Source organism: Lissotriton vulgaris, chromosome 11 (genome assembly GCF_964263255.1).
Source record: "Lissotriton vulgaris chromosome 11, aLisVul1.2, whole genome shotgun sequence".
Taxonomy (NCBI): domain Eukaryota; kingdom Metazoa; phylum Chordata; class Amphibia; order Caudata; family Salamandridae; genus Lissotriton; species Lissotriton vulgaris.
In genome coordinates this window covers 404,448,927-404,472,362 of record NC_141699.1, presented here as the reverse complement: position 1 = coordinate 404,472,362, position 23,436 = coordinate 404,448,927, and the positions used below count along the sequence as shown (strand labels likewise).

General features: G+C 44.3%; 1 protein-coding gene across 1 annotated transcript in view; it reads left to right on the top strand.

The window, feature by feature from the left end:
- The first annotated feature begins 622 nt into the window (after positions 1-622).
- The window catches only part of UBE2D4 (ubiquitin conjugating enzyme E2 D4), a 362,319-nt gene continuing 339,505 nt past the window's right edge, over positions 623-23,436 (top strand). The window contains exon 1 of the mRNA XM_086943450.1: positions 623-920. Coding sequence (XP_086799576.1) covers positions 897-920 — 24 coding nt within the window. The 5' untranslated portion in view covers positions 623-896. The remainder of the gene's footprint in view (positions 921-23,436) is intronic.

Below are 23,436 nucleotides of genomic sequence, written 5' to 3'. Positions count from 1 at the left end.
TATCAACGAGAGGATGTGGTCTGAGGCTAGATTGCCGACTTTGGAGCTGACATACCATGGTTCGAGCCTCTGGGTCGCCTCCACATTCTGTCTTTCTGAGCAAATCTCTAAATCTCCCCATGCCTACGAAAAATGATTTTTAAAAAATACGATGTGTAACGTAACCGGTGCTCATGTAAAGCACTCCAATGCCCTAGGGTCGAGTTCGCAGTTCGCAATCTGCAAAAATAACACAAAAAAACGTAATCATGGTACCAAATCGCTCAGAAATCATACAAAGTGCTAACGAGCCTCTCATATTGACCAGCAGAGGTCAGTCCAAGGCCACAAGTAGCACTCATCATCAACTCATGGCTTTGATCCAAATTTTGTACAGCAACTTCCTGATTTAATAAAGCTCCTTTGTAAGTGGAATACTCACTCGCACCCTTGAATTTACACTTCCATACATGCATCTAAAAGATTTATTTGGTGACCGCCAGCACACCTTTTTACACTACATTTCCCAGAAGCCCCTTTCTGCACGTAGGGGCGTAAACAATTTATGAGCCACTCCTTTCAGTCTACTACAGAAGGGCGTGTCCTCGGTGGTGTATGGAACTCCATTAGCAATACAGTTCCTGGTGCAGGCGTCGAAGAAAAAGCGTGTGCCGTGACGTCATCACGGCACGCGTGCTGGCCGTTTGGCACATGCGCAGTGCGGAGAGAGCTGCTGGGCCGCCGCAGAGGTTCCTGTCAGTAGAAGAAGGTGCTCTCTGGTTGCCTGACTCGACGCGCGTTTTTTTTTGTCCCGTGTACTGATCAACCTCTTCCAGAGTATCGTTCCTCGCACCACCCTACATCGCTCCCCCGCGGAACCTTTTGAGAGCCGCTTCGGCCGGTGTGTTCGGGCGGCTATGGCCCTGAAGAGGATTCAGAAGGTGAGAGTGGATTCAGGGTGGAGGAGCGTTTTAGGGATCCTGCTGTCGCCAGTCGTTTACCATCGTTGTACGCACTAATGTTTAGTCTGAATGAGACACCTTATCTCACATGAATCAGTCTGCCCGCTTTCCCTGTTTAGGAATCATTGACCTCCCGGGAACACATTCTGCCCCCTCTTATGAATCATTGTAATTGCGGGTTACTTCCGCTACAAAGATCACTGGTTTCTAATTTCGATGAGGACACGTTACATTGTTCTGCTTTGTCTGACCCCCCCCCCCTTTTCAGGAATCACTTTCTCCCCTTCATGTGGGCCTCTATCTCATACACTCCGTGATCACTGTCCATCACCCAACCAGTTATCTATGGACATTACATTTTAGCTAGCTGACGTCACGCTTCCCAAGACATGAATCTCTACAAACTCCCAGCGGTCCAAGTTTCACAGTCCTCCCCATGCCCTCTTCCCCTTAGGGTTTACTGATGCACACCATTCCAGCACAGATTAATGCCTGACAGACCTATCCTCTTTCTAGGTAATTTTGACGTGGTTCTCCTGATGCTACGACACTCTTTCTCATTGGATTGCCACCCGCTACTTTTCCAATGAAATCATTATGTGATGGGCTCTTGTCTGTAAATCACTTTCGGGTGGACCGCTAACTGTCTTCTTTTCAGTCACAATATGACTGCCCTCCCTCGACTGAATCATTCCTGACTGACATTCCCTTTTACCCCCGTCTAGTAAGTCTTCCCCTCTAGGTCACTAGCCGATCAATAGCTCTCTCCCCAAATACTTAACTGATTTTTTTTTTTTGCGCCGCAGCCCCCGATTCTTATCTGACAACGTCACCCTGTGATCAATACTTGGATCACAACCTATCCCTTTCCCCCCTGAAGTACTGTCCCCTCTAGCCTAGCACTGGTGGCGATCTGCTAGCAGCCACATTGTAGATTTTGTCTTAAGTGACATTCTATTTCTTCCATGTTTTGCTCACCAGTCTCAATATGGCATCTTCCTCCTCATTGGCCCACCCTTATTCTGGCTGATATCTTGCAGCTTCCACTTTGTGGCGCACCAAAATAGCCCTACTCTTTCCCCTTCCTTCAGCGCTGATCCCTCGCAGGTAGCCTCTATTTGGCACTTTCCAGCAGTCCCTACCGCTAATCCTCGGTTGACTGCTGCTTCTTTTAGATCACCATTTAGCAGGCCAACTCTTCACAGTCAGATCCAACACAACCTGAGCGCACACACTAATGGCGAAAGGCTACTGTTTGAGGTCAGATCTCTACAGGACTCGAAGCTTTAATAGTGAGTAGCAACTATCATGTTGCAACCTTTGAGATAAGCCATTATTTTTGCATTGGGACATATAAGGGCAAGTGTAGTTCTGATTACAGTTCAAGTTGTTGTTGCGATGATGTACGAAGCAAACATCTCTAAATTAGTTGATTTGAGTTATTGCTATTGTGGTTGATTTAAACAGTCTCCAGTTGGGAGCGCTGTGTTTTCTGCCTGTGTTTCTAAAGTGACCTGTCCTAAGAGTTTGGAGCTCACCACAAGACAAACATGTTGCTTTTTTGTTAACAGTATTCAATGTAATATTTTTTGCTCCTTTTATGTACCCTCAGACCAACTCATGCCAGTGTATGATAGCATTGCAACATGCTTTGTTCAGTTAAAACGCTTCTGCGTATGTTCAGCCATTCGTTTTGTAGATGCATCTTCAAAACAGAAAAGTGAATTACATGGTTTGCAGTAAAGGTTTTTCAAATTCCTGGATGCTGAAACTGTCCAGATTCACTCAGGATGTGGGGTGGAAAAGATTTTTGTAAAACCTCTCTCGTATTATTGCCCTCGCTAGCATTAAACATCTGCACGAAGAGGTAGCTGTTTTCGCTCTATTTGTGGATTTCCTAAAGAGTGCAGGTACACAACTTTAGCGATTTAGGTAAATAATGAATATATAAACGTCTGGATATCGGAAGCTTGTTGCTTCAGGATTTAGAGTGTGGAAATGTGATTTCTGTCTGCGTGAGTGAACCATATTACATTAGGACCCAGAAATTTTTAATTTTTGGGACTTTGTTTCATGTCTTTTGCTTGTTGTTTTATCATTTGCAAACCTAGTTATGGCCTTACTGTGTTGTCCTATTTTTCATTGCTATTTTTGTTTGCACCAATAGCGTTTGGTCTTCATTATCCCCATCAGTCTGAAAACGGTGTAACCGTTCTAGGAGCTAACCTTGCTTTAGGGCCAATAAATCAAAGTTTGTGTTCTGACCACGTCCTCTGTATCACCAACATTTTTAAATCGAGCAGACTGTAGTGAATTTATTTATTTTAATCTTTTTATTTTAGAAGTTTTGTATAGTGCTAGCTGGACCCAAGGGTATCGGAGCGCTTCACAGAATGTACAAATATGTGCTTAGTGTAGATATGCAAAGTTTGTTGTGCAATCTCTGTTTAGTCCCTTAAACAGTGGTCTTGCCTGCCAGACCTTCACTTTGAATAGTTTTAATGCCACCCTAGACAGATAGGCCAGTTCTGGCAATAGTAACATATCCAACTACATCCCACTACCCCATTTGGCCTGCAAAAAAGCTAATCTGATTTTGATAAGACTCTTGAGCTTGGTTCTTATTTTCCCTTTAGCAGCATTTTGATATTATTTTCCCTTTAGCAGCATTTTGATATCAATGCTGCTATGTCTATGGTTCCGCTTCTGTTTCCCGGTCTCTCTTGTGGCATAAAAGTGATAACAAAACATGACAGGGCAGCAAAGTCATTTAATTGGTCCTTGGATATATTTAACTGGCTTTGCTTATACTTGTATACGTTTTAAAGGTATTGCAACACTTTCATTAGCTTCTTGCAACAAAATTTGGCCCTCTGAAGTGCTTGTTGGTATCCAGTACTTGAGCCCCCACTGTAAGAGATGGGATGCAGTCCTCTGTGGTTTCGCCCGTAGTTGAAAAATCTGTTGCCCTAGTTTGGGCTCGAGTTAAGCAATGTAGATAGCTATTTTAGGGTCGAAAAGCTCATTCTGTGGTTCATAGTCAACAGCTTGCATTACTGCTGAGTTGTGGCCTGGAATTAATAGCTCGGATGGAAGGCCTATCAGTTTTAAATACATGAATATTGTTTTTGGAGCAAAGCAGCTTTGTAAGTCAGTCCTGAGACCACACAATTAATTTAGAAACATTTTGTGCATAATACTTTTTCTTCGGGCGACATTAAAGGGGAGTACAAGTAAAATGTTTTGGTTACGAATTTCTTTCCTTCTCAAATATGACAACAGTGCTCTACCAGAGGTGACCATGTTTTTTTCGTCCACATTCCTTGCCACGTTACATTAGGAACTGTTGCCCAGTTTCAGCCACTCCTTTTACATACATACTATTAAGTCTTGATGGAATGACATTGTGATTTAACATCACCTACAAAAGTCTCTAAACGTGTACATCTTCCTGGGAGAAAAAAAACAAGTTCTTTTTTAAAAGAGTTGCCCCACTCCGGACCAAGTAATCCGAACTGTCACACAAATGCTCAGTTTGGTGTGCAGCATATGAAGTTCTCCTGGTCTTTAATTCAAGATAGCACTTAATTGGAATATGTCTCGGAGCTGCGTATGCTTCCTTACATTCCTCGTGGAAATACCTTTTTCCACATACAGAAACTGCTGCACGGAAATGTCTCCTGCATGGTTTAACTCTCATACACGAAGAAAGACTTTTTAAAACTTGAAGAGGATTGTTAACGCTCTATGGATAGAATGTCACAAGGCCCGGGTTAGGCAAGACTGTCGGCTCCTGTTGTTGAAACTGCAGACTGGGAAATGCCCAACAAAGTCTTTTTATGCAACTGAAAGAGTCAATTGTATAAGAAATCGATTTCCACCTTTGAAGTCCGGCGAAATAACACTTTAGTTGTGGCCTCCCAATTCCTTCTTGGAAAGACATTATATTTGCATAATTTGTTAGGGTTTCGTGCAGCAAAGGGAACATTCTAAAATGTAAGAGCACCAGCAGATCTGAGTGGTAAACGCAGATGTTTTTTTTAGCTGTTGCTCACACCATTCTGAACTACAAAATGAGATAGTAAATTAACTCAGTGGGCTGAGTTCTTGCTGTAGGATCCGGACACCTGCGACTTGGGCAAGAAATACTTTCAGTTTAAAAGGAGAGAATGGGAGCGACCCCCCCCACCCAAGAGAAGGGGTACCACATGTACATAACGAGCAAATCTCTCCTGGGAAATTGATTTCACTGCACTAGGATCAGTGATACTAATTGATTTTAACCATCCATACTAATTCACTCAACCTCATTTGTCCAAAACGGCTGTAACATCCCCGATCACAAAACCAAGTATAATCAACCAGGGCCCCAATAGTCAGCTAGGCAGAACAATACTCATAAGCAAATGATATGCAAAAGTAAACACATTTTAATACAATATATAGAATGTACACAATGATTAAAAATACTTTAACGAAAAAACTCATAAGTACTAAGAGGCAGCTCAGTTTATGATGGCATGTTAATACAAAATCTTATCTGTAATCCATAAAGTGTGTCTTCATAAAAAAACTGACCATTTCCTCCTTGTTGGTATCTTGCAAAAAGCGTGTCCTCTTTCTACGCTTCATCATTGTTGATTAGGAGTCTCTGAGCAACCTCCAGTAAATGAACTAAAGTCTCTGAGGATTTGGCTCTTTGTAGCTTGACTGGTTGGGCCTGTTCTCTGTTCATTTGTATTTCCAATTCAAACAGGTGACCAAAACAAAGTGGATAGTCTTGCTGATCTGCAAAAAAGTACGTGTCTCTCCTTTGCCAACCTCCAACTCAGTAATTGATCATTTGAATCTAGGTGGGTTAGTGCTTCTGATCCCACTCTTGGTTTTGAGCAATGTGCATTCTGTGCACAATGTGCTCTTTTATGCATTTTGCAGGGATTTTCCTAGCATTGTTTATGTTGGGGAGATCCTTGCTCTTTGATGATTTTTTTTATTTTTTCCAATTTTGGGTATCCAATGTTTTGCGTTTGCACTCAAGTTAAGGTTATTTATTGGCTACAACATTGGGAAAGGCCCCCTTACTCCCTAAAAACATGTGCTCATCTCTGCCTGTTAGGTCGAATGTACTTTATGACTAGAAAAAGTAAAAAATATATATATATAAGAAATGGGCATATGGAACCCATGGCTATCTTTGTTTTCCTTTTGTTAAATCTTTTGGAGCTATTAACTGTATAAACTGTCTCAGATTTACCAGAAAAGCTTCTAAAGCCTAAAAAAGAAAAGAACGAATCCTTGCTGCCTACTTAAGAAAAAATCTTGATCTCTCCAATATGACATAACCTAGCCACCAGCAGTTCATAAATTCTTTTGGTCACTTAGCTTTTATGAATATTCTTTGTCTATTGCATCACAGCAGCACCCATGTGCAAGACTAGTCCTAACTCACTCAACCTTTGCTTGACATTTACCACACTGCTCCAAGTGTAATGTTTGACTTGGAGCAGCAGTAGCTAGCATCCTCCTGAGAGGGCCATATCCTTGCCAGGGTTTGTAGGATATCTACAGTGGGTAAAATGTAGTGAAATGCTGTATAAATGATGCAATACAAAGCTTCCAAATGAGAATCTTAACATACTCCATTTATACTAAACATCTGGCATGATTCTGGTCTTTGTGGACTACTGGGAGATATCTCTGCCTCAGGAGGACTTTACCTCTGCCTGAAGATGTGCCACACCCAGATTCCTATAAAAAGCATGGGTGCCACCAGTACCCTATACATTTGAGTGCCGACAGCTATCATTGAAATGGTAAGGAACTGAAATAGCATGTTGCTCTTTAAGAAAGTATGAGGTATTTAAGTAGCTGGCAGCACAACAATAATCCAGAGTCCATTGTGTCTAAAGGTGTGGACTATATGATACTTAGTGCATTGCTGGTATCTGCACACCTTCAATCCACAGTACAGTACACTGTGTATAGTGGTGTGCCTCACTGGTTAGAGGCGGCAGACCCGGAAGCAGAGAACGGCCTGGGAACAGGGTTCAATTCCCGACGCGGCAGGGTCGTGGACCAGGGTCAGCGGACTCCATAATTCTCGCCTCGGTGCATAATCTAACCAGGGATCACACTCTGCAACTCTGGGCATTAGCTTGCCTCATCTCTACAACGGCCCCCCACATTCGCCGGGGATGCCTGGTTTCACCTTGGAGATACCCAGTAGGGACCATCTCACAGGGATAGCCAGGACGGGTTTCCCAGCGGTCGACAGCGCCACGACGCCTCAGGGCAGCAGTGCGCTTTACAAGACCACATACATTACATTACATAGTAGGTAACAATTGATGGATTGTCAACTCATTTAGAAGTGTTCCTGTTGCAAAGGAGACACTGTACAGTAATGCAATGTGGAGCCTGCATTGATTTGTATATTTGTATTGTAACATGTATATAGCACTTAATTTCCCTTTGTGTGGTGCTACAAAACTTGTCTGCATGGGCCGCCTTCTACGCCATGTAGGGTGTTTAGTTGGAAGTGTGTTGGTTGTCTTTGTTTTGATTCTATGTGAGAAATGTTTCCATATCGTGCGTGAGAACCATCCAGGTACGATTATCGTGCTGTGGGACTCGTTACTTTGCACTGTGATGGATGAGGAAGTGTGGTATTTCGAATGATTACATTCCCTGTGAATGTTTTTTTTAAATTTTATAACCAGAATAAGCAAACAGTACAGCATGTTGATGCCACAAGACAGGTAGTTATGCCACATTTTTTGCCATAATGCAAACCATGTAGCTCAATTCAATTTCATACTGATCAACTGCATTCCATCTGGATAGTCTTGGGTCTCTACACATTGAGCGTTTACTTCTTACAAAATGGCACTGCTTCTGATAAGTCATTATTCTGTACACTGCTCCCTTGGTCGTTCATTGTGCTTGGACTTTCTTCATTTCTAGTAAAAGTATAATACAGTCTACTCTAACTCAAGTAGGCATTTGTGAGAGACAATCAATTGATGAAAGTTTTTATCTGCCATATGGGGCAAATCACAGAACTCGTGTTTCCTGCATCGAAACCCCAAAAGAATGGCTTAGAAATGATTTTACAAGCACACACCTTTGGACACTGTGCCAAGAAGAAATTTCACCTCAGCTGCTTACCCTTCAACCTGGTGTAATACACAATCCATGTGCACAGTTCATAGCTGCAGGCTTTGAAAGAAATATATATTCCAAGTTTAGAGCTTCTTTAAAAGCATTCTGACATTGCAGTTTTTGCCTTCAGATGAAAAGCCCACACTTAAATAACCTGAAGCATTTTTGACAAAATTAAATTACTTAGGCAGTTGAACATTTTTGCTGCATTGTTTGCTTGTGGAAAACTGGCCCTAAAATGTGAGCAGCACAGGGTGACATGAGACCTAACAGACAACATTGTTACAATTTGTTATATATATATATATATATATATTTAAACTTTTACAACCATGGGGTGTTGTCTCATTCCATTTGTCCGATGCAAACTCTGCTGTAGAACCGTCCCCTCCAGTAGAATGTTTTACTGTAACGTTACCGTAAGGGAAAGCAGGATGTGTAAGCTGTCTGCGCATCTTAAAGCAGACTCCATTATCCTAATCAGTAGGAGATTCCTGGTCTGGTCTGTGAAGTTACTTTGATTTCTCTCCATTTACCCATAATCGTCTGATATTTAAGACATGGAAGAGTTATAGCAATGTTAAAATTATACAGATTATTTTATTTAGTTCTTGAAACTAATGTGCCTATAGCATACAAGCTTCTTGATGCTTCCCCAGATTAGAGTCTGCTTCCTAACTTCTTATTTCAAAGGTTTGAAGGTAGGATCCTGATTTTGAAAACAGGTTTATGTACATTTGGTCTTTTAATGGGTAAATCCTGCTGTCCTGTGTACAAATAAAACTTGAGGCTATAACAAAAGAAATTGCCAATATTCTTAGGATCCCAGCAAACGGCATATCATTCTTAATCACTTACTTGGCCGAAGTTTTAATAGTCAGACTGCTGTTCTTTTAAACAGAAGAAGCTGTCAAGTTGAAATTTTAGAGGAGGTAGTGTCTGGACAGAGAGAATAACAAGGTACATTGTTGTTTTCCCTTGTCTAGTATGTTCAGATTTATTCCCAGGAAAAGAACAGAACGCAATAACATGCAAGTTCTATGTGAAAGTACAATGCAGTACAATGTAAATGTGTTTACATAGAGACGTATGCAAAAGAAAATGCAGCCTACAAGTTGCACACTTAGCTCGCATAGGGGATCTGGTCTGCTTTATTTAAACCCTGGCGTGGAATTGAGAAACAAGCGTGACAACCATTTGTGTCCACCGGCCACAATAACCACCCGCCAGGACCCACAAATGAAGAATTAAATGTACCATTCTGCACCATGCTATTTAATTGGTCTTCAGTATAGTTTGTCAAATCCTGCCAGTCATCTAAGTGGGCAACTGAGGGAATGGTCTTAATTTTTACCAAACCCGAACGAGTAGTCTGCTGGATTGTTTCGTTCCAGAAATGTATTTGTGTGGGAATTGAACAGGCTCGAAACAAGGTTTCCGTGCTCCGAACCTACCAGGACTTTGTATCTCAAATCTATGTTGTCTTTCCAGTAATTGTAACCTTTAAGGGCTAACTGGTTGACAAACAAAGCTGTATACATGAGCTTGGTGTGAGTAAGCATATCTAGTTTTGATGGGGTTAGAACTGATTTGAAATAATATAACGTGGGGTCTGAAGTGTCATATCCTGTAAAATATGTTAAATTGTCTGTTTGAAATCCCTTAAGGGGGAGTTGTACAATGTTCCCTCTGTGTGTCCACTGGATCTGTGCAGAGATTGATGTCCATAATGATAACGGAACAAATCGGTAAAATGAGCAGAATTGAGATATAGATCCCCTGCTTCAAAAACAGTATAATACTCTACTTCATAAAGCATTGCATTTACAGTGTCAACATCCCAATCATTCGAATATAACCCCTGTTTTATGACATCACCCATAGAAACCTTTAACATCCCGGTATCTGCAGGATCTCTGTAGGGTCGTATATGTCAAAAGGAACCTTACCCCCAAAAATTCCCCCAGTCACTGGAACGGCTGCATAGTTGACAAGAAAAATGAGAGGCAAGCACCCTGTCGACCAATTCTGTAGCAGAATGTTCTGGGAGGTAATGGACATTGATTAACAAGAAAAAAAGTATCAGAAATCCAATCCACATAAAAAAAAGAGTATGATCCAAAAGTGAATTTTAACCATGAAATAAATCCACAAATCCGTGCTGGAGGCGGATGCAATACAGATAAACTGTCTGAAGAAAATTTGTCTTGATCCATTTAGTACCCGAGGTACTCAGCTGGAAAACAGGAGGCTGTGACTTGGCAGTTGGGCTTGAAAAATCGATTAACCAATGGGGGATCTATATAAATGACATCAATTGTAGAAGATATAATAGTAGAAAGAGGAATTTTCAGGTAAACTATCGGTAGGGGTCTCCGCATCCCATCCTCCCTCATGTTGGGAAGGATCAGCTTTGGAGATGCTCATGGGCTGTAAAGAAAAGTCTTTTGGAAAGGAACAACTTCCATGGCACACTATGAAGAATCGGCCACATGATGTAATTTGATATGTTCAATGGAGACAAAGCTTTGTCTTTACATCCTGGAAGTGGTGGAAAAGTTACAGTTCGTGTCCTTTGGATGCCAAGGACTGTGACACAAGTACGTTACGTAGGGCCAAATTAATTTTTGTTGGCCACATTTTCTCGAACCAGATCGCTAACTTTTGGAAGCCAGCCAGAGATTGGATGCGAATCATCTGCACACTGAGGAAGAGATGTAGGCAAATCTTTGAGTGATTGAGCGTTGCTGGACTTTTGAAGGTCCTGTAAGATAGCACAACGGTTATCTACGTCAAAGGACGCGGCAGCCAGCACAATGTCTGGACTGTCAAGGTCTGGAACATTCATCTTGATGCCAAAAAGAACTTCATACTGGGTCTGTCCACCCAGAGATCTTTTACAGAGGTTATTAAATGCTAGCTGAACACCATAGAGATGGTTCAACCAACCGTGCCCAGTACCTAATACCCTTGCCATTCAGGGCTGCTTTAATTCACGGTTCATTCTTTCCACAACAGAATTGCCCTCCGGCCTATATGGCGAAGAATAATGCTCTTGTACACCCATGGACTTTATCGAATCATGGTGTGCTTTTTAAGCAAAAGTCAGATCTTGGTCCGAATGGAAGGTGCAGCAGCATTGAATACAGACGAACACTTGAAATTTTTCAATAATGGTGCAAGCTTCAGCTAAGCGCTGTGGCCAAACCCAGAGGAACCTAGAGCAGAATTCGACTGCAACCATCCAAGTAAATACAGCCAAAAGGTCTGTTTCAAATTAGAAGATGTGAACTTTTGATCTGCTGACATATGTCACAGCCGGGAATATTTTCTAGTTTGGTGGTACAAACCCTGCCACCAATAATGTCGCTGTAAAAGTGAAATAGTGGCAGTCACTCCCACATGAGCGGAGACTACACCTTCATGGGCGGTGACAATCATGTCGGAGTGACTGCCACAGTATTCAATGCTGCTGCACCTTTCATTCGGACCAAGATCTGACTTTCTGGACTGTCAAGGTCTGGAACATTCATCTTGATGCCAAAAAGAACTTCGTACAGTGTCTGCCCACCCAGAGATCTTTTACAGAGGTTATTAAATGCTTGCTGAACACCATAGAGATGGTTCAACCAACCGTGCCCAGTACCTAATACCCTTGCCATTCAGGGCTGCTTTAACTCCCGGTTCATTCTATCGACAACATAATTGCCCTCAAATCATGTCTCTGGTCAGCGTTGAGTATTACTCGATCGCCAACAGTCAGGTGATTAAAATTTATAAAAAAATTTAGATGGAAAGCTCTTGGGGTTAAGGGGTGCCGTTTTGAAAAGCATGCACGGCAGCCAAGATATCATTGTCGATACGAGATTGAAAGCGAGATCTGCAGTATCTGTGGCTACTGCAGCTTTGGCAACCTCATTAGCCAGAGAATTTCCAACAGCATGTGCACCCCTAGGCTGATGACTCCATATATGTATAACTTGAGTTAGTGGTAACCTATCTTTAAGATTTGCCAATTTAACCCAAAGCAGCTTTTGCCAAAATTGTAAATTATCATTGAAAGATTGTACACAATCGTACTAATCACACACTATAAGTCTGGGAAATTCATGATCCGTATTTTTCAGTGCAATAAGTAAAGCTTTCAGTTCAGCCATCTGCGCAGTGCAGTCTCTTGTGTGAGTTGTTTCAGGGTGAAAAACACTATCTAACATGAAGCCAATTACGATGGCGCAGGCGGCAGAAAAATGCTGCTTACAACCTATAGGAGGCTGGGCGAAACCCATCATTTTAAATATATTTATATCGATCAAGATGGAAAACTGAAAAAGGTAAAGGATAAACATGCTCATATTGCAAAAATTCTTGTCTGCAAGGAAGGGTAACAATCAAAGTCTACATCGACAGCTGTTAAGGACTTAGCCCGTTGAATCAATCTAGGATGAAGGGCTTTCTCGCTAGGAACGCTAGCTTTAGTGTCGGCCACTAAGGCTGGCACTGAAGAAACAACTATAATGCGCTTACCCTGAGCAACAGACCAATCCTTGAGAATGATGATTTGTACAGCAGTCAATATTTTTTCAGTAGAAGCTAAACGCATTTCTGCAGCTGATTATAAATGCGATTTATATGCTATAGGTACCTTTTCACCTTCGTTAAAAGTGACATACGTAAACCCAATGGCACCCTGGAAAACACAAATATCCAAGTTCGTGGTATTGGCACATGTGTGTAAGGGTCGTGTTTCAAATAAGCCATATTGTAAAGATCTAAATGTTTTACCCCGTTCCGACGTCCAGAAGGAAGTGGAAAAATCAGGGCATAAAGAGGTTTATTACGTTCTGCATTAAGGGTATATTTGTTCTGCCAAACTTAAAAACTCTCAGCAGGGACTGTACATTTTTAAGTCTACTTTGAGGTTTCAGCTGTGCTTACTTCTCCAGAAAGTGAGGGCAAGTCATTTACCTTCATTTGTAAGTTCATAACCCAAAAGAAAAGGACACTCAAAAAAGCAATGTTTTGACTTTTTTGAAGTTAGCCGCTTTGCTCCGGCCGGAATTCCCCCGCGGTGCGTAGGAATTCCACGTGTGTTCAGACGACCCCCTGGCCGCCTCCGCACACGCCCACCGTGACGTCAGACGGCTGGGGGCCTTTGGACGCACGGAAGAGGTTAAACTTATTCCCAAGTTCAGCAAATTGCAATGTAATGCTATCAACTCTCGCCAAATGAGGGTTTAATATATTGTCCGTTGGGTAGTTATTATTTACATAGGACAGAGCATCATGGTCCATTTCATGAAGAATAGAGACATTTCGTGCCACAAAAACTTATAGCCCATAGGAAATAGAGCGTAATGCATTTGAAAGTCTAAGTCGCTAAAGGCGGACCTGTCAGGGCTCTCAGGAGCCAAACCGTGACTGAAAAAACCATGTGAAATGTCAAAAGTGGTTTTATATTTCTTACGGACCGCATTATTAAGTGCCGTACTATGGGTATTTTACACCGCAAACAAGCATGTATGACTATTCAGATGTTTATTATCTAAAATAATATGATAGGAATAGTCTGGTGTCAGAACAGACAGAAGAGGATTATTCATTTGAGAGACACAGGGTTCATCCAACCCCTGGTACTACAGTTGGAAAGAATCTTTGACAGGTGCTTTTGCATCTCGTTTAATAGGATACTGTGGTAGTACCTGAGGCGTGGATCGTATAGGAATAACATAAGGGGCATCTTCATCTCAACCAGTATGATTACGATAAAGTATAAGGTCCAATGCAAGGGCACATTCGACTGCATAGCCTGTTTGACGTCGTAATTGACAAGATGTGAGAAAGGAGGGAGAATGGTATCCTCACCTTGGGGGCATTCAAGAACAAAAGGTGGGGGCCAATGAACCTCTGCCAAGAGAATGGCAGAAAGTTGTCCCAGTCTACTGCTTTAATGCTGCGTTTGATGTTACCTTAAATTTGAATATCCAAAAGATATTATCTGTCCCAGAGCGGCTACGTTGGTTTGCGCGGTTTCAACCATAATAAATGTTTGTTGCTTTCGCTACCGGAAATTGGTGACGATTCTTGCGTACTATGGTGACTTCTGCTATGCCGTTGAGGAGAGGCTCCACCCAACTCCCGCTCAGGAGGAGGGTTCTCACCGTCTGTGGCATATTTTGCAGTTCAGACTGCAACTTTCTTTTTCTGAAAAGGGGGTTTATATGGAGGTCTATCCTCCTTCTTTATCTTCTGTTCTGACCAGCGTTGTCTGCCTTTTTGGTCTCAAGTACTCTGCTTTTCTGCAGTGACATTGCCTTCCTCTGTTGTAATGTTGGTTTGACAATTTTTAAAAGGAACGAGGAGTACGTGCATCAAAAGACTGATACCTGCCTAGGGATTTTATTTTAGTTTTTTAGGTCGAGGGACCTATAAGCTGCGCAGCTTGCGCAGCTTCCGGTCCGGAGATTTAATGTTGCTTAGTAGGGCTTTAGAACCCGCCTCCCTGCCCTTTCTCTCCTCCATTGGCTGGCTTCCTAAACGGAAGCCAGCCATTGGAGGAGAGAGTCGTCCCTCCAAAGAAGCTCCATCTTTTTCGGATTCGGGGGCGTGATTTTTTGCGTTCTTTAGCCCTGTGACGTCGTCTGTCACTCAGAGCGCAAAAAACACGACCCCAAATCTGAAAATGGCGGCGCTTTTCTTTAGGCCATTTCACAACGACCGCTGCCCCAAGAAGTCGCAGCCTCCTCCACCTAGCAGTCTCTGTGTGCCCAAGAGTACACATCGCGCCGTCCCGTTTTCTGTGGGCAGACAGGCGTTTAGAAGCCTGACCGTAGCACACAGCCCTGGATGCTCTCCGATTCCGGATCTCCATGGACTCCGACCCTCGCTGCCCCGGAACTGCGCGTCCTTCAGCCTCAGGAGCACACATCGCGCTGCAGCAGTCTCGTTGGGCAGCGTAGGGCCTCCTGGCACCCAGCCTCCTCCATCTAGCAGTCTGTGTGCCCAAGAGTACACATCGCGCCGTCTCGTTTTCTGTGGGCAGACAGGCGTTTAGAAGCTTGACCGTAGCACACTGCGCTGGATGCTCGGTCCGATTCCGGATCTCCATGGACTCCGACCCTCGCTGCCACGGACCTGCGCGTCCTTCAGCCTCGGAGGGACCCCGCGGGCAGCTCTGCTGCGGGATGTGAGGAGGGGGGGGAGCCGTGAGTATCAACAGTGTTAGGTGTTGAGATGTCCCACCGCATGTGTGCGTCTGTATTTACATGTACCTGTGCTACACGGGTATGCTGAATGTGTGCGCGTGGTTGTACCAGTCTCTGCATGTTTGCCAGTATCTGTGCCCATACGTGCGTGTAACAGTGCATCTGCGTGTGCACGTGTGTGTGCAGCTGCGTCAGTCCATCCGTAAGTGTGTGCGCGTGCCTGCGGCGTGGTGTGCCAGTATCTGTGCTCATGCCTCCGTGCCTGTGTGCTGTGCGAACATTCCTGTAGCTGTGTGCCTGCGCGTGCACGTCTGAGTGTGCACGTCTGTTTGTGTGTGATATTTGTGTCTTCATGTACGTCAGCATGCTGGAAGGTTCGGGGGCGACGGGGGCCGCAGGGAGGGTGGAGGAATAATGAAGTGAGAGTGGACAGCGGGTCCCTTTAACGTTACGGTTTTCTAGAATGTTATTTAAACATAATGTACTGAGTTTGATCTGTCTTAAATGGGCAACCATAGTAAATCCATACGTCATTGTTTGTTCTTAAAACGAAATGCAAGCCGGGGCCAGTATGGGAAGCAAGTGTTAAAGGGGGTGGTCAGGACTTGTTTGTGAATGCAAAGCAGTGGATGTTGTAGGCAATATTTAATTCCAACAATTAAAGGATTATCTGTGCATTTATCTAAGAAATACGAACGAGACGAGGGAGTGCAACAAGTGCTGAAGACGCCACGCGCCTCAAAAATTGCCACTCAGGCTTTAGAACTCAACAAAGTGATATCAACATGGCAGAAAGGTAAAAGCATTATTTAGGATACTTAAACAAATATGGCACAGCGCGACGGGGTCTCCTCCATGTGACACACGATGACTCATGCGGTGTTCCCCACTCCTCCTGCCTCAGAATCACTTTCATGTTCTCACTGGTGACCTGTCACAAGAGGCGTGTGCGCGAGGGAGGGGCGGCCCCCACACGTCTCTTTATGCTCCTCGTCCCTTGAAGCTTGACCTGAGCGCCTCATCTCAACTCTTCCAAAGCCTGGACCTCTGACATAGCAGCTGACATCACCTGGACAGATCAGCTCCGTCTCTTAACCTTACCTGCAGCGCCTGGACCTCGGGCACAGCTCCGCCTCTTAACCTCACCTCCAGCGCCTGGACCCCGGCCACAGCTCCGCCTCTTAACCTTACCTGCAGCGCCTGGACCTCGGGCACAGCTCTGGTGTGAAGGCACTGCTCCTGATCTTACCTGCCAGACCTTGGCCTCAGGCACCCACTGACAACCCCAGGTAAGTGTTTACGAAGTTTACCGCCTCTCTTCTCTTATAGGATAATATTCCAGGAACCTGGAGACGGACCCGGGCCCCTTGAACATCAGTGATTGTGCCAGGTTGGTGTCACCCTCCGCGATGACATCTCCATAGCGCCTAGAAGAGGTCTGGGCTACACACCCCTCAGAGTAATTGTACGTAGTGTTTTTTGTCGTGATCGTGCTAGCAGCTGGCTCGGCCAGTCAGTGCATGTCGGAAAATGACGCTTTCGAAAGTTAAACACGTAGGGTCACAGACACAGTACGACGTAGGGGTCAGACCATAGAGAAACCCCCCCAAGGCATGATGTGGGCAGGAGCTCCAGTCCTGATTGGATGATCTTTCCTACCTGCCTCAGGTGGCTCTCTCACCAGCAGCAATCCACCTACGTCACTCACATGACGTCACTGTGACACACTCAGTGGGCCCTCCCAACGGAGCAGTACAAGCACTAGAACAGGAGAGAGCACCAAGGTCATGCGTGAGCGCTTATTAACAGACTAACACATGTGTCAAAGCAATGGAAGAAGAAACATAGGCAACGCCAAAAGTCTTGCCTTTTGGATTTGCCAAATCTTTTTGCCCATGCAGTTTGACATCAGCAAAAAAGTAAATATTTGTTTGGTGATACTGAAAGGTTCGGCAAAAAATTAAATTAAATTGGTTGGCGGACAGAAGGAGCCTGCAGGGTTGAGGGAGCAAAGAGAGCTTTGCAGTAGGGCTGGGTGTTGAAATATCATAATAAAAAAGCAAGACTGGGGGAGCTGAGGGAAACTACTAACCACGGCATTGATAAGTAACATGTAGAATTACTATGGGTGGTTTGAGAGGGCTGCAGCACATGAAGGAAAGAGTAAGAAATCCCTTGAAGTGTTATAAGCAAAAGATACAAAAATTTCAATGAATGTGCTAAAGGCTAGAGGGTCGACCTCGAAGCTGCAGTAACATGTTTGAGTCTCGGCAGGGGTACTCAACATCCTGGGATTCTGGACAGATCACTTCATCTCCCCGTGCCTAACAAAATGAATGTGTCCTCTCTACTACTCTAATGCTCACCTATTGCGATTGTAAATGACAATACCATTTATTTATGTTTAAAAAAAAAAAAAGTCATGAGCAATGCCAATAGCTCTACCTTTAATAATGCTGAGACCTTTGCATTGTAAATGCTGGTTTACTCTGGGGGTGGAGTGCCTCCACACTGTCTACCTTTCTGTTGCTGTTTAGATTTATCCCATGGTTTCTTAGGAAACTCATGGGCCGGTCTGGCATCCTTGTCTGAGATGGGCTTGCCAAGCAGTGGTACTGATGGTCTGTTTCCCAAACTTTTACATCCTAAAGACGTATATACATTAGCAATAATGACTGCAGGCAACTTGCGTTCGGCTATTGCCACTGTGGCAAGTCGCTGACAAATAGCTAAAGACTCTGCTTCACCTGTAACATTAGAAAGCATCATTTTGGAGACAACAGGAAAATTCATCCGCAAATCTAGGGCAAGACCTGTCCCATGTTTATTCTGTATTTGTTTGATGCTCCGTAGAACGGCTATGAGGGAGTGCCATGACAAAATGTGTCAAAATAGTCCCCAGATGTTTCAGTTAGCCAGAGTGGGAACGGTCCAGTGTGTAAGCACATTGTCATTATTCTGTGCTTGTTTTGTAGTCTGTAAAGGGAAACTCAGCTTCAAGTTGATCTTTAAAAAAAAAATTGAAAAAAGATTTATATATTTTTGGGGGCGATCCAGAATGGTATTTTTTTGCGATTCATGGGCCGTTTGTCCATAACTGAATGAACAGTGACAGGACTAATGGCAGGCCCTACAGGCTGTTGGGCCTGTCCTGCAAACCGCTCCTAGCTGGACCAGCTAATAAAGCATGTGAGATATATTGTGTAAGACGTCTATAGAGGAGGACAAGAACATTATATAAAGCATGAGTCTGCACTAAATGTATATTACCCAAATCTGGATATGGGTATAGCACGCTAGTGCTGACCATGTAGCCCCTTCAGTACTCAAGGGGCCCATTCAAACAGTGCCAAGCCTATGGGTTTGGGTGCCAGTAAATCAAGTCTGGTGTTCCCAGACAGTAAGAGGAGTTTAAAGAAGTGCATGAGGACGATATGCATTAGGTGCCGGAGGCGTGGAGTATTCTTGAAAAGTGTTATCATTCGCATCCACAGCTGGTAATGTGGCTCAGGAATAAGAAACTTCAAAGCGGAACACTACGTCCGCTTCTATAATGAAAATCACAGGAGCTTCTGCATTAGGGTCTCCATGTTGTATCAAATGCTGAGTTACTGCAGGGCTGCAGTTAACAGTAATGGGTAGGGGCTGGGCCATAGCAAATTTACAATGGATTCCATGTGCAGCACAAACTGGGTATAAATCTTTTAATATTCAAGCTTGAAAAACCAACAGAACTAGGTGGACCCTAAAAACTGGAGTACAAATCTCGAACACCACGGACGTCTCCAACAAAAGGTGCAAGGGTATTGTGGATAAGCAGTACTCTGGGTTCTCGCAAGTAAGTACCTGACCAAAACATTGGTGGTACCATGTTGCAGGGATCTTACTCCGGAACAGAACTGTGCTTGGGACCATAGAACATCAACATCGAGGGACTGAGTAACCATACAACTTTCGTATCTATGAGCCCGAATCTGACTGGCTATCCTCACCTTACCAGAGAAACTAGTGAATTGGCACCCCAGAACATAACACTCTCTGCCCTCTCAGGAATCGTGGCAACAGAACACCCTATTTCGCTCTCACTCATCCACCATAAAATAAACATGAGACTTGAAGGATGTTTAGAATATGTATTCAAACTATTGCGTCCTAAAATGCAGTATTCGTGCATCAATTAGAAAATAAATGCATGCAATAAATACTGTTTGCGTGGTCAATAAACCATACAACATAAAAAGCCATAAGACCGTATATCCTAACCCTCCTCCTTTTTACTGAACCTAAATGATTATATCTAAAAGATCGCTGGGATTAGTGTTGGACTCCATACCTTAACATACACAAATGGACTTTCTACATCCAGGCTACCGTAGAAATCTAGTCCCTGCACCCTCGCTCAGTGTGGGCTTTTTCAAGTTCTTGTGCTCCGGTATATGACAAAATGTGTGTGCTCTGTTCTCGTGTTATGTCTAGGTGCTAGTGTTTGACCAAAGAGAATAACAAGGGGCATTGTTGGTTGACCTTGTCTAGCATGTTCAGACTAAATCCCAGGAAAAGAACAGAAAGCGAAAGCCTATGCATGTTCCTTGTGAAAATAAAATATGGCACAAAGCAAATGTGTCTTTATAGAGACTTGTGCAAAAGAAAATGCAGCCTACAACTTGCACTCTTAGGCTAGCATAGGGAAAACCACAACGGGCCATGAGGGAAACACATGACAAAACCCTACCTTGCAAGAGTAAACATCTTAATGATTATATATATATTTTTACCAGCCGGTGGATGTTCCAGAAACAGCTAAAAGCTGAAGCCAGTGTCAACAGATCGATATTCACCGAATTGTCGAAATTGTATGAAATTTGTCGAGCTTGAATCTCGCAGAATCTTTATTCATACCATGACGCTAAAAGGCCACAGAAATTGCCTTCCACAGACATGGCTGCTTGATGGACATTAGTAGTGTAGCATTGCAGTTTTTTTATACAAGAATTCCTCTCTGGTTTCAGGTTCCAGAAATTGTCACTGTCTAGTTGCTTGTGGCCTATATGAACATGCAAGCCTTCAGCCCTCCCCTATATTTCTGGCCATGGCATCCTAGTCCCAGAAGTCATCTGTTCGAGTATGTGCTGTGTTTCAGTCTAGTGTGACAAAAAACATAGAAACTCTGTTTGGATTGTTGGTGATGCTCCGGTTGAGACAGTGCTCTGTAGTGTGAAGGAACATTTGGGTTCAAACTTTAAAGTGACGTGGTTCATTTGCACTCCTATTTCTACTAAAAGTTGTTCCAGTTGCCTCTTGGATATGCCCGTGTAGATGACGATGGTTGAAGTTAGCACGAGTACACGCTTCCTCTGCATGGGAAGTTCTATGTCACGCTGTTTGTTTAACCCCTTGCGTGCTGATGACAGAACGGTTCCGTCATCAGCATCGGCTGAGCTGTGCTGATGACGGAACCGTTCCGTCATGACTCAAGGCGGAGTCAGGCCAGGCGGAAAATACGCCCCGCACGCAAGGGGTTAATAACCACATGGAAGTGCTGAGTGTGGTGGAAGGGATAAAATGAAAGCAGGGGCATGCTAGTTAGTTTAATTCTAAGAATGACTGATCCTTAGTTCTTGACCTCACCTGTGTTGCTGTTAACATTATTGTTCTCGTTTGTGCACACCTATCGTAATTTTGATTCCCAAATAAGTTCTGATGAAAAAAGTGTAATTGATATGATAGCGTGCCATTGCATCTCATGGACTATGTTTTTGTCATCTTTGTGAATGTCAGCCCTGCGTGCATTAAAATCACTCTAAAACCAATTCCTGATTACACTATTAGATCTCGAAGTATAGGGGCTCCTAGACTCCTAATTGCAAAGATTGTTGCTAGGGTATCCTCAGATGGGAACATGCGACTTATTTTCTTAGCAAGAAAGCAGTATTTTTAGCTTTAGTGTTGCTGTTTGGTTTCAGAGCTATCAAAGCCTGGCGTGTCTTTTTACTGGGTTTTGTGTCCTGCCCCCACCCCCCCCTGACTTTCAGTTTGAGGCTGTTGTAGTAGGGTGCCCCAATAGTGCTGTGTGGCAGATGTGTTAACCTGATCATTGATCAACACACCCAACCATTTAATGGCTGGGGGCATTTCAACGAAACTGAAATGTTTGTGCTTTGTTTTCTATAGAAACAAGCATTAGAAATGCAATAGGTCTCGCAGCATTAGAGTTAGTGCTTTTAGAATTGTTAATGGTTTTTTTTGTAAATCTTTAGCATGAGGGTGAGGGTGAGTGAGGGTGGGTGAGTGAGTGTGAGTGAGTGTGAGTGAGTGTGAGTGAGTGTGAGTGAGTGTGAGTGGGTGAGTGTGGGTGAGTGTGGGTGAGTGTGGGTGAGTGTGGGTGAGTGTGGGTGAGTGTGGGTGAGTGTGGGTGAGTGTGGGTGAGTGTGGGTGAGGGGTTGAGGGTGAGGGGTTGAGGGTGAGGGGTTGAGGGTGAGGGGTTGAGGGTGAGGGGTTGAGGGTGAGGGGTTGAGGGTGAGGGGTTGAGGGTGAGGGGTTGAGGGTGAGTGAGGGTGAGGGGTTGAAGGTGAGAGGGTGAAGGTGAGTGAGGGTGAGTGTGGGTGAGTGTGGGTGAGTGTGGGTGAGGGATTGAGGGTGAGGGGTTGAGGGTGGGTGAGGGGTTGAGGGTGAGTGAGGGTGGGTGAGGGGTTGAGGGTGAGTGAGGGTGAGTGAGGGTGAGGGGTTGAGGGTGAGTGAGGGTGAGGGGTTGAGGGTGAGTGAGGGTGAGGGGTTGAGGGTGAGTGAGGATGAGGGGTTGAGGGTGAGTGAAGGTGGGTGAGGGTGAGGGGTTGAGGGTGATTGAGGGTGAGGGGTTGAGGGTGATTGAGGGTGAGGGGTTGAGGGTGAGTGAGGGTGAGGCGTTGAGGGTGAGTGAGGATGAGGGGTTGAGGGTGGGTGAGGGTGAGTGTGAGTGAGGGTGAGTGAGGGTGAGTGAAGGTGGGTGAGGGTGAGGGGTTGAGGGTGATTGAGGGTGAGGGGTTGAGGGTGATTGAGGGTGAGGCGTTGAGGGTGAGTGAGGGTGAGGGGTTGAGGGTGAGGGTGAATGAGGGTGAGGGGTTGAGGGGTTGGGGGTGAGTGAGGGTGAGGGGTTGAAGGTGAGTGAGGGTGAAGGTGAGTGTGGGTGAGAGTGGGTGAGTGTGGGTGAGGGGTTGAAGGTGAGTGAGGGTGAAGGTGAGTGTGGGTGAGTGTGGGTGAGTGTGGGTGAGTGTGGGTGAGGGATTGAGGGTGAGGGTTTGAGGGTGGGTGAGGGGTTGAGGGTGGGTGAGGGGTTGAGGGTGAGTGATTGAGGGTGAGGGGTTGTTGGGATAATTATATTTTGTACAGAACAGCGCAAGTGTGTGTTGAGGCTTTTTATCCCTCATCCCTATGAGAGAGGGGTTGGGAGGACGGTTCAAGCAGTGAAGAGGGCGTGGGGGGGTGAGCACGCAAATACAACTGTGTATCGAGATAGCATGTGCTTGCGGTTGCAGAAGGAACAGCTTCAATAACCCAGTGATAGTGCATAGATGGGCAGCCTTCCCAAGTACCACGCACGGCATCTTAATTGCAGCGAATACGCACAGCGAGCACTAACTTTTATTTTCAAGCCGCCTTCAACGCTCACGTCTTTCGGCAGCTTAATTTATGCTAATATCCACTCTTAGCTTTAAGCCGCCTTTGCTCATCATGTTCCCAAAGATATTTAAATGTAACCTAATGAAACAGGTTACCTTTATATATATGGCGAGTCAGCATTAAACTCTAGTTCTAAGCCGCCTTTAACATCTATGTCCTTGAGCACCCTCTCCTAAGCAAGTGTCTCTGCGAGCTCCGCTGTGTTAATGTATTTTAAACAAATGAGTTAGTTTAACTCCACTCGCACCTTAATTGCAGCGAGAACGCACAGTGAGCATTAACCTTTATTTCCAAGCCGCCTTTAAAACTCACGTCCCAGAGCAACGTAACTGATGTTAATATCACTTTTACCTCTAAGCCGCCTTTGCTTATCGTGTTCCCAATGATATTTAAATGTACGGCGGGAAGGGGAGGGGGCGGAACGGGGGCGGAGAGGGGAGAGGTGCGAGTAAAATAAACAAAAAAAAAGAAGCCGG